This window comes from Saccopteryx leptura, chromosome 2 (genome assembly GCF_036850995.1).
Source record: "Saccopteryx leptura isolate mSacLep1 chromosome 2, mSacLep1_pri_phased_curated, whole genome shotgun sequence".
Classification (NCBI taxonomy): Eukaryota; Metazoa; Chordata; class Mammalia; order Chiroptera; family Emballonuridae; genus Saccopteryx; species Saccopteryx leptura.
In genome coordinates, this window is record NC_089504.1 from 127,328,424 (window position 1) to 127,344,241 (window position 15,818).

Consider the following 15,818-nt stretch of genomic DNA (forward strand, 5'->3'; position numbering starts at 1 on the left):
TTTGACCAGCTAAAGACAAGAACAGAATAAAAAGACAAACTACACAATGGGAGAATATATTTGACAATACGTCTGATAAGGGGTTAATAACCAAAATTTATAAAGAACTTGTATAACTCAACACCAGGAAGACAAACAATCCAATCCAAAATGGTCGAAAAAAATGAATAGACACTTCTCCAAAGAGGACATACAGATGGCCAATAGGCATATGAAAAAATCCTCAACATCACTAATCATTAGAGAAATGCAAATTAAAATCACAATGAGATATCACCTCACACCAGTCAGAATGGCGCTCATCAACAAAACAACACAGAATAAGTGCTGGGAAGGAGGTGGAGAAAAGGGAACCCTCCTGCACTGCTGGTGGGAATGTAGGTGAAGTTAGATGGCACTTTCTTCAGGAAGCTACTTTGATCCCACAAAGCTGAATCATTTCCCTTCCTATTTGACAATGTTTCCAATAAGACTAAACTCAACAATAGCAGGCAATGGTTCTTTCTCCAATGCTTAGCCTATGAATATGCATATATTTTTACATGAATGATCACTGTGGATACTGCTGCACTTTAATCATGAAATAACATGTGAATATAATGATTTAAAATGTAAGAGCACAATACAAATTGTAACATTATCTATGATCAACCCATTCTAGAAAAATCTTTTTGTCACACCATATGCTTGGAGTTGCATCAGGTGGGAAAATCACAAGGAGAAGCTACCTATAAAATATATTACAGCTCCAGAAGTCAACTATCCTTCCGTGTAAAAAAAAGCCATGCATCCTTAGAAGATAAGAGACTATTTTAGGTGGAGCATTACCCCTAGTTATATTGAAGTAGTGCCTTACAGAAGACCACAGCCCTGTAAAGCCTTTAAAAATAACAACAGACAATCCCTCCTGGGCTTATATTGTAAATTTGATTAGGGGCAGAAGATGGTATTACAGGAAATAAATGTTAGACTTAGATTCAACCCCCCAGGGTCTGAACGTGAGAGGCAGAGCATCCAGGGAAACATTAACCATTAGCCATTCATACAAATAAATGCACCTGCCCAGGAAAGAGAGAAAATCAACTGAAGATGAGAAACCATGCTCCTCCAGCCCTACAGGATCCCACAAAATCTGACATCTGGAACAAAAACATTTGTCTGCACACACTTAACTTACAATATAAAAATCACCAAGTTGGTATCGTTTTCCTTATCTTCGTCCACGCTGATGAGTATAAATGTTTTTTTTGAATAAAAGGAAGTACATTTGTTCTAGAAGTTAAATGACAAAAATTTAAAATTATTCACTTCTCTCAGAAGTAATCATCCTGAGAGTTGTAACAGTGTTTTATGGCTGGCATACCTATTTTTCCCAAATTGCCGATATTCATAAATTGTAAGCGACTGGTCATGAATAAAAAAGAACCCAACCAGTTCTCTGCAAGCATCATGTCCATTTCTAGATAAAGAGAATAAAATCAAAGATTTTTATATAGGATAGTTTTTAATTAAAATAATAAGTTAAAATCATCGCATCAGAGGAATAATATGAACTCCCTTGAGTGTTTGACAATGAGCAAGAGTTATGGAAAGCCACAGGAAAGCATGCCCCAGCTTGCTGGTCAATTTAAGTCAGATTTGTACGGGGAAACTTATCATACATTGCTATGAGTGTGAATACATAGATTACTAATTTGATATAGACTTTTAAGATAAAGTGAAAGATATTTAAAATATGTTATTTTTGAAAGTCATTTTAAGGTCATATTTTAAATAACTTCTAATTAAAATACTGTTAAGTTCATACTTAAAATTTTTGTAACAAATTAACTGATACATATTACCTAAAAATGTTTCTTCTAAATTTACATTTTCACTTGTTTGTCACAAATTTAACTAATCTTATTACTGTTATTTCTATTTGAAAATAGTACAATTTATAATCATAAGATTAAAAAGTTAAAACAAATCATAACTACCTTGATATGATCCTACCATCAAACTGTACTTTATGAGAAAGCATATTCTCAGTGAATGTAGAATGCGTTCTTATCCTGTTAAGAAACACATTTGTTGACAATTTTTTAAAGTTATATTCATTTGACATAAACAATAAAAGTACAAAAAAGTTCTTAATATTTTGAAATGCACAGAGTGCATTAAAATGAAATTATAAACCTCTTTTTTTTCAGACTGCTAGTTGTAGCAGATGCATACAAAATAACCCTAAAATATAATATGCAAAACATAAATAACTCTTATGATAGAATGTATAGTATCACAGTGCTTATTAAAGTCAATACCGAACAAAGATAGCACATTTGTGACTAGCAGGGCTATAGTGCTAACCCCACAAGCATTTCTAGCCTTACTCTCCTTGCCTCCCTTCCACCATAGAATTTGGTTTTTTGGCCTTTTTAGGTGACTGAGAGACTCAGTTCTGTCAATAAACTTCCAAGAAAGACTCTGATTTGTCCTGATAACAAAGTGACATGGCAAAATCCCACCTGTGTACAAGGCAAGGCTACGATGCTAGAAGCTTCTATAGCCATCAAGCAACCATGTCAGAAAGGCCAATAAAATCTCAAGGAATCCAGCCCAGAGCTGTGCCATCTCTGAGCCACTGAACTAAAACCAACAACAACCTGCAAGCAGCTAGCTGTATATGGAAAATAAATCTTGACTTGTTTAAGCTACTATCAGTTTGGTTTTCAGTTAGGAGTAGCTCAAAACATTTCTTACCAAAATAACAGAAGAGTGGAAAAGAGTGTTGGATGAGGATTTAGCTTGAAATTGGCCCAGTTATGAGAACTCAGATCAGTTACTTAATTTATATGACCTACAGACAACACTGAATGATCTCACAAAGGCTGCTATTCTTAAATTTCTGTTTAATAATATGAAGCATAACCCAAATGCACAAATCATGGCACTTTACCACTACAATCTCCTTTATGCTAAGAAATCTGAAGATTCAGTGATATATCTTTGCCCACCTTTCTAAATAGCCTTATGGTATTCCCTTCAGGTTCAATAACATTGCAATAATGTAAATAGTAAGTAAGTGCATGGGGGAATAGTATCTTGAAATGTTATACCTCTGTGAAATCTAGGTCTCTATGAAAGGTAAACAAGATACAGCCAACATGAGTGAGTGAACCTAATGAGTTTGTGAACATCGAATAGAGCCATAAAAGCTCGGTTGTCTCAGTTCAATGTAATCAATTAGTATTAATATGATTATCAAATGCCCATTATCTGCCATACACAACTCTAAATGCTGAGAAAATAACAGCACTAATAATAGTTACTAATAACACTAGTTATTAAAATCCCTTTAATGTGAATCAGTTCATTTAATGCTTGCTAGAACTTCATGAAGTATTATTATCCCCATTTCACAAATAAATTTTAAAGAGGCATACAATTAGTACACGGCAAAGCTAGAAAAAATCATCTTGCTCATAACCATTCCATTATACTGCTTCTCAAAGGTGAACAGAATTCAGTTTAACAGCAATAGGTTGAAGTAATGCTTCAAGGAATCTAGAGTCTCTTTGAAAATATAAAAGTAAATAGGCATTTATATCATAAGTCGAGGCCCTGGCCGGTTGGCTCAGCGGTAGAGCGTCGGCCTAGCGTGCGGAGGACCCAGGTTCGATTCCCGGCCAGGGCACACATGAGAAGCGCCCATTTGCTTCTCCACACCTCCGCCGCGCTTTCCTCTCTGTCTCTCTCTTCCCCTCCCGCAGCCAAAGCTCCATTGGAGCAAAGATGGCCCGGGCACTGGGCATGGCTCTGTGGCCTCTGCCCCAAGCACTAGAGTGGCTCTGGTCGCAACATGGCGACGCCCAGGATGGGCAGAGCATCGCCCCCTGGTGGGCAGAGCATCGCCCCTGGTGGGCGTGCCGGGTGGATCCCGGTCGGGCGCATGCGGGAGTCTGTCTGACTGTCTCTCCCTGTTTCCAGCTTCAGAAAAATGAAAAAAAAAAAAAAAAAGTCGAAAGTTCCATGTTTTGGATTTAGGTATCTGATGAGCAGCACCGATAATCTACCCAGTTTTTGACCAATAGAGAAATAAGAATTAAGCAAATCAAGACCAAAATATGAAATTTATTACTGATAAAGCCTTTGGCATCCATGGCTTAGGAATGCAGCAACAAAAAGCTACGTCCTTGACACTAGAATTATACAGACTAACCCACTCATTTCCACTGGGAAGAAGTTGAAAAGCTTAATGCATTGGGATAGAATGTGTACTTCTGCAAACAGCTGACCCCTAAGGGAAAGACAAGAGGAAGGGTTGCACTATACTGTACGGGTAGAATTTTTTCCTCTTTCTCTGGGAATAATGAGTAAGGGAGAGAGGGGATGAAATCCATAAATTCAATAATTTTAATCATATTCCTGTAGAATTTTTCATAGAACTAGACTAGCTAAATCAAAAATTTCTATTAAAGACCTTGTTGAAGCTAAACAAGCTACAAGTATTTAATATAAAGCAATACTAATTCAGGTAGAATACTATTGGTGCAAGAATATGTTACAGACATATGAGACTAACGAAAAGGCCTAGAAACCTACCATGCATTTTTAACAACTTGATATATGACATAAAGGGCATAAATTGGAGAGATAATGAGCTTGTGGTAGGAGATTTCTTAAAGAAGATAAAAAGGAAACTAACAAGAAATAGAAAGAATGGCAAACTGGTCTACACTGAAATTAAGTGCTCTGACCAAAAGAATGTAAGGTCACCACAGAGTAGGAAAATGTATGTACAACAAATACTGTATTTCCCCATGTATAAGATGCACCTTAATTTTGGGGCCTGAAATTTGAAAAAAATATATTACTAAGGTGACTAACTTTTTACAATGAAAAGGACAAAAATAAATTGAAGAAAACAATATCGTAAATAAAAGAAACATTTTACTCATTGCAACAATATACTATAATATGATAAATGCATAATAAAAACATTTGTAATATTTTATATTGTAATTATGCTTACATGCCTATTAATTTTTAATAATAATTGTAAGAAAAAAGTACTCATTTAGATACAAATATGTCACATCACACAATGGATTGACTCTGCATCGATCAAATATGGACATTTACAGATTAGTCTTCCAATACCAAAAAGGAGGACATATAGGAGAACACTTTTCGAGGGAAGATGGAACTTACAAAAGAAGGACTGTCCTCCCTAAAGGAGGATGATTGGTCACCTTAATATGATATTACATAAAGTTACTGAACTCAAGTTTTATTCAACATAAAATTCATGCAACTTCTAATCCGTGTGGAAAAGAAATGCAAGTAAAAACATCTACAACCACTGTATAAGACGTACCCAGTTTATAGACCCCAAATTTTTCGTAAAAGGGTGTGTCCTGTACATGGGGAATATGGTATAACTAAAAGAGAATTATAACTAGAATTATAAACAAGTTCTACAATCAATATGAAAATGGTGACCAAAAAGACTCGCAGGGAAGTTCACATAAGAATATATTTAGATGACCAATATACATATGTAAAAGTGCTAGATTCCATTAATATCCAGTGAAATGTAAATTAAAATTACCAATACATCCCCATAAGAACTAAAATAAAAAATATAGACAATACCAATCATGGGCAAATATATGGTTCAAGTAGCACCCTCTCCTGCTACTGACGACAGCGGTAATTAAAATGATCACTTTGGAAAACTACTTGCGATATGTTTAAAGCTGAACATATGCATACTAAATAGCCCAGCAATTCCACTCCTAAATATGAACTGAGCAGAAGTGAGTACAAATGTTCATCAAAAATCAAGCACAAAATTTCATGGCAGGATTACTCATAAAGAGCCAAATGTCCACTACCATCTGTTTATAAATAAAATGTGGTATATTTATACAATGAAATACTGTACACAAATGAAAATAAAGGATAACTACATATAATAACATGGATAAAATGCATAAACATAATGTTGAACAAAAGAAGCCAGATACAGAGTCTAAATTTTGTGATTTCATCTAAGTGCATCACCTGGCAATTAAAATCCATGATATCAGAAGAGAGAGACCAAGCCCCTGTGGCAGAGAAAGTAGATAGTAACTGGGAGATACCACAAAGGGTGGAGGTTGGGGTACTGGTACTTGTCATGTTGATAATAGCCATTCTAACAGGTGTGAGGTGGTCTCTCATTGTCGTTTTGATTTCCGTTTCCTTAATAGCTAGTGAAGTTGAGCATCTTTTCATACATCTGTTGGCCATTTGGTATGTCTTCTTGGGAGAAGTGTCTGTTCATGTCCTCTTCCCATTTTTTAATTGGATAGTTTGTTTGTTGGTGTTTCGTTGTATGAGTTCTTTATATACTTTGGATATTAACTTATTATTGGAACTGTTATTTACAAACATCTTCTATTTGGTTGCTTGTCTTTTCATTTTGTTGTCTGTTTCATTGTTATACAAAAGCTTTTTAGTTTAATAGTGTCCCATTCATTTACTTTTGCCTTTACTTCCCTGGCCTTTGGCATCTAGTTGATAACCTCTTCCCTAAAACCAAGATCCATAAGTTCAGTATTTATGTTTTCTTCTACACAATTTATTGTTTCATATCTTATATTTAGGTCATGGATCCATTCTGAATTAATTTATGTACATGGGAACAAACTGTAGTCGAGTTTCATCTTTTTGCATGTGGCTTTCCAATTTTCCCAGCACCATTTATTAAAAAGGCTTTTTTTCTCCATTGAATGTTTCCGGGTCCTTTGTCAAAAACTATTTGCACATACACATGAACCACACAGATCTTTATAAAAGAAAAGTAGAGGTATATGTAAGACAAGAGTGTCAGAGTGAGATAACATGAGGAAGACTTGACCAGCCATTGCTGGCATGGAAGATTAAAGAAGAGGCCATGAGCCTCTAAGGCAGCCCTTAAAGATAAAAAAGGCACTGGACACAGGTTTTTCCCTGAAGCCCCAGAAGAAACGCATCTTGTCAAGATCCTGATCTTACATTTCTGACCTCTAGAACTACAGTATAAGAGAATAAACTGGTGTTGCTTTAAAATACCGTTTGTGGTCATTTGTACAGCAGCAATAGGAAATTAATACATGATACATTCAAATATTTAAAGTTATGAAAACTAAAGCTTCCAGAAAATAAGAATAAAACAAAAAGATAAAAGTTCAAGACAGTAACAGCCCAACAATTACAGCTGTCTAAAAATATAAAGGAATTACTGAAGGAACTGGTAAATTTTCTATGTCTATTACAGCGGAGGCTAGATACCAATAGTCAGTGATGTTTTTGAAAAATTTAAGTGAACTACACCAGAGGACTGTGAAAGTCTATACCAATCTAAAGATTATATAAGCCAAAAAGTGAAATAATATTTTTATTTCATTTTATTAAGTGAGAGGCAGGAGGGCAGAGAGACAGACTCCTGCATGTGCTCCGACCAAGAATGACCCAGCAAGCGCACTAGGGGGCAATGCTCTGCCCATCTGGGATGTTGCTCTGTTGCTCAGAACTGAGCCATTTCAGTGCCTGAGGTGAGGCCATGGCCCATCCTCAGTACCTCAGGGCAAATTACTCTAACCATTCAATCCATGAGCGAAGGAAGAGAAGGGAGGAAAAAGAGAAAGAGGGAAGGGGGGAAGGATTGGAGAAGCAGATGGTCGCTTTTCCTGTGAGCTCTGACCTGGAATTGAACCCGGGACTTCCACATGCTGGGTCAATGCCCTACCATTGAGCCAACTGCCCAAGGCTAAAATAATAACTTTTAAATAACACTAACTTTGAATGTATTATATATCAATGAAATTCATCCAATTTATATTGTGTTCATTCCAATGTCTCAGTTACAATATCATATATTTTATACAAGAGGAGAAAAATATTATTTCCCAAGGTTGTGGCTGTCATCTTACATTACAAATAGAAAACCCGGAGGATCATCTTGAGCCCAATAACTTAAAGTGGAAGGACTAGAATCTAAACTCCAAAAATCTATTTTCTTTTAAATAGAAAAAAGCCAAAATTCTTTTCAGTTGGACACAAAATAACATTTTTAAAAGTACATATATAAATACTACATCCTCATTTTATACAAGTAAACTCTTCTTACTTTGTTTCATGCAGTGTTCGTTTCCTAAATCGAAAAGGCGCTGTGTTTGAATCTGGACAGATACAAGAACTTCCTTGTTTCTCAGTGGTTAAATTTTGTTCTGGATCACTGATTACAGCCCTATACAGCAAAACACAAAGTTTGACAAGTCAGCGGGATCGTCCATTGTGCTAGCATTCACTTATTTGTGAGCAGTTGAAAAAGCCCATATGTGAATGAAAATTTACACTGCTATCAGAATTATATATTTGTCCGATAGTAGATGAATAATCAACTTGTGGCAGCATGGTGGGGGTAGAAACATTAATAAGGTGACTTCATAAGATATGGAAGGAGATACATTGAAGCATTTAAGTATAATTAATTATTTCAAATAATTTACTGAAAAACATGCACATAGAACATCATTCTTTCTCTCCAACACCTAATGAAACAATTCAAAGCTAAACTTGTCTCACTTCTTCCAGAAAGACATCTTAGAATAGTCCAGGCTCTTCTGAAATCTTGCAATAGTTACATCTTGTCATGCAATTTAGCACAGAGGGTGCTAAAACTTTACATAGTTTTCTAAGAATTATTAAATTTAGATTACATTTTACAATTCCTATGGTTAGTCCCATAGTTCCCAAATTGCACACCAAGTCACTTTAGGATGCCCACAGAACTCCCAGGGACACTGAAGAATATTTTTAATTTTTTAGGAAAACACAGTATTTCATATTTATTGGACACAACATGAACTACTGGCTCAAAGTAATTCATGGTTTCAGTAAGATACATTTCTTCAATGATATCTCATCTTTGCAAAGCTGGGCTCTCTACAGTCCTGTGATAAAAACCAAAAAGTGAGAGTCTTTAACAGTTCTAAGGTTTTAAAGACTGTGCAATGCCCAAAATGGTGTATGCATCCCATTAGTAAGTAACTATGGTTATTTTTAAATTTATTTTTAATTTATTGGAATGACATGGTTCACCAAACCATAGAGGTTTCAAGTGTACAACTCAATATAACACCATCTGCACACAGCATCATGTACACTCCACTCCAAGCAAAGTCTTTCTCCACCCCATTTCCCCATCCCATTCCCCTCCTCCCCCTATCTCTCCCCGTCACTTTTTTCCCCTTCACTATTGCCACCCTGTTGTCTGTATCTATGTGTCATATATATATATATAATATATCTTTTATTTTAACATATATTTTAATATATATATATTAGCTAATCCCTTCACTTCTCTCATCCAATCCCCTCATCCTTCACCCCTCAGACACCTGTCCATCTGTTTCATGTGTCCATGCCTCTGTTTCTATTTTGTTCATCAGTTTATTGTGTTTATTAGATTCTATAAATAAGTGAGATCATATGGTATTTGTCTTTCTCTGACTGGCTTATTTCACTTAGCATAATAATCTCCAAGTCTATCCATGCTGTCACAAAAGGTAAGATTTCCTTCTTTTTTATGGCCACATAGTACTCCATAAAAAAAATTTTTCTTTTCATTTATGTGTGGTTTTTTCTTTTCCAAAAGCCATTAAATTGTTAGGATATAAATACTCATTAAGTTGTTTAGACATAAATATTTAATAAATGGAACTGATGGGTATTTCTATTGGACTAGGAGTGCTGTGGAAAAGTACTAAAACACAATGAGTGCATTTCATTGAGCAGAGAAAGTCTGGGAATGTCTGAGTTAGCAACTTGTTGATTGATGAAGGATATGGGTCATCAGGAATAAAGAAATTTAACGAAAACTTTCTCAATGGATTTCTATTAGCAGTGACTAACTCTCACCTAGATAGGTGGTCTATAATCACTTGCTCTATGACAGTCTGTTTCTTCTTCTCAGCAGCCACAATTTCCTGAGAAGAGAAAATAAAGAAAATGTCACTGTCCATAAAGCAGAATAATAGTATAGTTAACCCAAGAGTCCTAAAACATAAACCACTCACAGTACATAAAGCTGAAACTAAATTAGAATCATTCAACCCTGTATCAGAAATTCATAAAACAAAAAACCAAAAGCCTCCCATCATTAAAATGGTAACAATATGCCCTGGCCAGTTGGCTTAGCAGTAGAGTGTTGGCCCAGCATGTAGAAGTCCCAGGTTCAACTTCAGTCAGTGCACACAGGAGAAGTGACCATCTGCTTCTCTACCCTTTCCCACCCCCAGTCCCATCTCTCTCTCTTTCTCTCCTGCATCCATGGCTCATATGGTTCGAGTAAATTTGGCCCCAGGCACTGAGGATGGCTCCAAGGCCTCGGCCTTTGGTGCTAAAATAGCTCGGTTACTGAGCAATGAAGCTGCGGTCCAGCGGGGCAGAACATCACCTAGTTGGGGCTTGCCGGGTGGATCCTAATCAGGGTGCATATGGCAGTCTTTCTCTGCCTCCCCGCATCTCACTTAATAATAATAAAAAAAATTAAAAAAGTATTTTCTATATTTGTAATCCATTAATAATCCTTAATCAAGTTTTCTCAATTAGTGTTTTAACTAAACTATCTTCAGACTTCTTGCTTTTCCAAAAGTATTTTTACTGCATTTTAGGTCACATCAAGCTGATTTAAAATCAATCAATTCCAATTAGATTTTTGTGTAACTATAGTCACTAAAATGTTTCTTTTGAGGGGTAAATAGGAGGTTAAAAAATTAAGAAGCCAAATAAAACTTGTTCTATTTTTAAAATGTAAATTACTGTCATCCATCCCCATTGATCATTCCAATAAAGAAGTCAAGTAAGGTAATCTTGCTTAAGATGAGGCTTTGTAACTTTAGAAAGACTACTTTATTTGAAACTGACATAAAATTCAAATAAGAATATAAAGGTATACTATAAAAACAAAAAGTGGAAACTCCTAAGAAATCTAGTAAAGATGGGTACAATCATTTAAATGTTAGTCTATAATTGAATTTAGATTTTTGGTAGGTAGAAACTTAAGATGTATATTTTACACATGCAAATATGTCCCATATAGACTTCATATTATTTAATATATAACTGCATCTTGTGTTCTTAAGCTTGTGACACTTTAAAAATGATGTTTGATAAATTTTTAGGAACTTTAAAAAATCTCTGGAATTTATAGGTAAAGCAAGGTACATTTTATATCAAAGGCTGGCTCAGAAAGTACACTGACTGAAACATGAAATTATATACAAAAAGGATCAGCCAGAATATAGATGTAAAAACCAGAAGCAGGCAAAAGAGGTGAGATTAATAAATACAGAGTCAATACAGAAAGCACACCTTAACTGCTGACATTTATGGTGGGTAAGAGTTTGTAGCAAAGGTTAGAACCACCCTCAGGCACATTGATTTAGAAGTCTGTGTAAACATAAAGCAGATTAGAAACAAAAGTCACAGGGGTGCAAAGAAGCTGACAACATGAAAAATGACAAGCAAACTAGAAGATATGAACATAAAAACTACAAGCTCACTGCTTCTGTTATCCAGGTAGATAGTTAACATCAAATTTAAAAACTGCCAGCTATGCCTGACAAGGCAGTGATGCAATGGATAGAGCATCGGCCTGGAACACTGAGGACCCAGGTTCGAAATCCTGAGGTTGCTGGCTTGAGTGTGGGCTCACCAGCTTGAGAACGGGATCAATGGCTTGAGCGTGGGATCAGAGTCATGACTGACTCCATGGTCATTGGCTTGAAGCCTAATATCACTGGCTTGACCAAGGGGTCACTGGCTCAGCTGGAGCCCCCTGGTCAAGACACATAGGAGGAAGCAATCAATGAACAACTGAGGTGTCACAACTATGAGATGATACTTCTCATTTCTCTCCCTTCCTGTCTGTCTGTATCTGTCTATCCCTCTCTCTCTCTCTAAAAAAATGAAAGAAAGAAAAAGAAAATAAAAAAGAATGCCACCTACATTTTAAAAATAAATATTAATTTTTGATGCAAAGTCTACCTACATGAACATTTCCTTGAAAAATACAGATAAGTAAGTGCTACCACAATCAAGTGGAATGTTCTTGATAGTGAATTTAGATACATTGCCACTAATAAAGTAATTCTAAGGAAAACAAGTCCACTAACACCTAGTTTTGAATATACAAAGAACAATACCCGGTGGACCTTAAATAGTGGTGACATGAATTTCAAGTATAACTTTAAACATATATCAAAAAACCTTATCTGAGACAGTTTTACCTTATAAAGTAGCTTTGTTTTTAGAATGGTCCTACTCATACTCTTTATTCTATTAAACATACATATCTAAATAATAATAGGCATAGAAAAATAAAGTGCTTGAGGTTTTACTAAAAGAATTATAACAAGTTAGTAACTTAGGACATCCACAGAAAATTAGTCCACCAGTCAAGATTGATTAAACATTTTGCTGTCAATTCAGAAGATAATGATTCTGAATGGATGTGACCAAAATAAGCTATACATTAAATATTCCTTCAGAGATAATGAAAATAGTACTGGCTAAATCCATATTGCTTTATTACTATTTAATCTAAAGAGTTTTCCCAATTTTTGATCTAATGCACACTGATAGTCCCTCAATCCATTGCAGATGTGCCTAAAATTTAATCACTGGGAGTGTCTGGGGTTGCCAGTATACTCCAACTTCAAGCAGTTTGGTCTGATGAGTAGTGGACACACAATGCAATATACAGATGCTGTATCATAGACTTGCACACTTGAAATCTATATAATTTTATTAACCAATATCACCACAATAAATTTAATTTTAAAATAAACATAATATTAAATAAACTACTTTTATTGAAGAAAAAATAAATTTTTATTTTAACGCTAAAAAAAAAGAAATGGTGTAATTATCTATTTGTACCAGAACTAGTCTAAGCAACATTCATCAAAAAATATAATTGATTTTTTTCTTCTTTTCCAAGTGAAAGAAGAGAAGATACAGAGACAGAGTCCTACATGTGCCCCGACCAGGATCCCACTCAGCTACCCCTGTCTGGGGCCAATGCTCTACCCATCTGGGGCCATTCTTATAACCAAGCTATTTTTAGCACCTGAGGAGAGACAACATGGAGCCATCCATCTTTAGCACCCAGGGGGCCAATGCGCTCAAATCAATTGAGCCATGGCTGCAAGAGGGGAAGAGAGAGAAAGAGTAAAGGGGGAGTAGGAAGGGTGAAGAAGCAGATAGTCACTTCTCCTGTGTGCCCTTACCAGGAATAGAACCCGAGACATCCACATGCCAGGCCAACACTCTACCACTGAACCAACAGGCCAGGGTATTATTGATGTTGTAAAAAATATAATGTAATTAATATTGGAAGTCTAAAATTTTGTTCCCTTTTTCCCAAAGAGCATTTATTTTATTCCTGTCTTTTTCTTTAACTGCTCTGAATTTCTCTAGTTTTCTTAGCTTTTGACTTTGAAAAAAAAAATAACCAGACTCCTTTGGGCAAGGTGTCAATGCCAAATAAGCCCACTGACATAAATAGCAGCCAATTAACATTTAGAACACTATAAAAAAATCTTTTTTACACACTTTCAAAGATTCAGGACTATTTCTCTACAGTAAATATACGAAACATCAATCATTTATAAAAATGAGGACTCAGTTTGTACATTAATAAATGTTTATTTCAGTCCAGATTAAATTGTTGAAATTATTTGTTGAAACGTAAGTCTGTTAAATCTTGCAGGGAAAATTATCTTACTGGTTTATCAAGTAAGTAAACATACTGATAACTTACAGCGTTAGATTTTCTTGGACTGTGTTGCGCATGGTAAGGATTGTCTGCATAACACTGCTGTAAGAGGGCTTTCCTATCCAGAGTTGTAAGGTAATCCGTGATTGCTTCTTCCTCTCGTACACACTGTACATGAAAGCAATAAATTACTCTCATGCACATACTCTGAATAAAATTTGTTTCTAACAAAAGTAAGGATTAAAGAACCCCCGAATGTGTCATTGGTTACATGTGTAGGGGTTACCAGCACAGGCTCTGACGATCAGATCATCTGTCTGAACCCAGCTCTTCCACTTTCTAGGTATATGACCTCTCTGTGCATGCCTTGGTTTATTCATGGAGTTTAGAATTAAAATGGTAATTAATAATAGCAACTACTTCACAAACACACACAGAAGATTAAATGAGATAACACATGTCCAACACTTGAAAAAGTACCTGACATCCAGTGAGTATTAAATAAACAGTGGTAACTATTATAACGATTATCGTCCATTTAAGTTTTTGTAAAGTTAATAAATGTGGGCATGCCCACTCCTTTATAAAATTAAATTTAGAGGTAAAATACTAAACATTGGGGTGCATCTGTTGAGGTAAAAATCCTTTGGGGTCCTAAAAAGATGAACACTAAATTTTTCTCTGAATATAAGATGTGCTTAACAACAACAAAAGTGTTCCAGTAGGATAGCAACTGACAAAAATTTAATAGAGTTCAAGAGTTTCCCTTAGGGTTTGTTCCTACTTTAGATCTTTCCTGAAAAGTCTATCTTCATACCTATTCTGTCTTCAGGACCTTGGATTGCTACATGAAATTTTATTATATATTTACTTATGATTTGTTGCCTGCCCCTCCTGCTATAAGTTCCATGAGGGCAGGAACCTCACACTATCCCTGGTGCCAGAGCAGGACCACACACAGTGAGCACCCAATGAACATTTATTCAATGATCCAATAATGAATCTTGTTGAAGTAGTAACTATTGGAAATTAATTTATGAGGATATTATATACTTTTATTTATTTATGTGCTAATATGTTTGTCAGATTTTCTTTCAAACATAAAAATAGCATTTTGTTTTGTTTCTGGTTGTTTTCAAACTTTACAAAAGGAAAACAGTGACATTTCCACTTGGTATCTCAAATTTAACCTCCTCAAACCTGCCTTCCCTGTGGTCTTCCACCCTTTTAATCACTCAAGCCAAAAGCCTTAGTATCGTTCTTCCCCTTCCCTTTCTCTCAAGGCTACAACTAATCCATTAGCAAATATTCTCAGACTTACTTTCAAAATCTACCCAGAATCTAGCTTTTCATTAGATGGGAAAAATCTGTGAAATTTCCCTGCCTACTTAGACACTAGATTATTATATTTGTGTGCATTGTTTGGATCTGGGAATTTTGTTTAAAGATAAGGAGACCTAAAAATCCCATAACTCTTGTTCATTATGCTTTCAGCTAAACACTGTGATTTAGTTCTAGCTAATTCCTGCATGGATTAGAGAAATTAGTTGATATGCCACATATACTTATAAATTAATTTTTTGTAAGTATTATTCGTTTTTAATGATTTTAATTTATTGTGTATATAGATTCTAGTGTTGCCCCGAATGCATCATCCCTCCCCCATATTCCCCTCAACATCTCCCTTGTCCCCTTCCCATAGCGCCCTCCCCCCTTCCCTTCAGGTGTATCCCATCCTGTCATCCCCTTTCCCTCTGTCCTCTTTTCCTCTGGTCCCTTTGATCTCTCCTCTGTCTCAATTCCGTTCCTCAGTTCACATTGTTCATTGGATTTTTCAAATGATTGAGGTCATATGATATTTTTCATTTTCTGCCTGGCTTATTTCACTTAACATAATAGTTTCCATGTCCATCCATGTTGTCGCAAAAGGTAAGATTTCCTTCTTTTTCATGGCCCCATGGTATACCATTGTATATATGTACCACAGCTTCTTAATCCACTCATCCATTGACGGACACTTGGGCTG

General features: G+C 35.6%; 1 protein-coding gene across 1 annotated transcript in view; it reads right to left on the reverse strand.

Annotated features, from left to right (window-relative positions):
• CAPS2 (calcyphosine 2) overlaps positions 1-15,818 on the reverse strand; it is a 153,627-nt gene that overhangs the window by 114,639 nt on the left and 23,170 nt on the right. The window contains exons 7-11 of the mRNA XM_066368692.1: positions 13,838-13,960; positions 9,931-9,998; positions 8,138-8,257; positions 1,980-2,054; positions 1,364-1,459 (exon numbers count right to left, since the gene is read on the reverse strand). Coding sequence (XP_066224789.1) covers positions 1,364-1,459; positions 1,980-2,054; positions 8,138-8,257; positions 9,931-9,998; positions 13,838-13,960 — 482 coding nt within the window. The remainder of the gene's footprint in view (positions 1-1,363; positions 1,460-1,979; positions 2,055-8,137; positions 8,258-9,930; positions 9,999-13,837; positions 13,961-15,818) is intronic.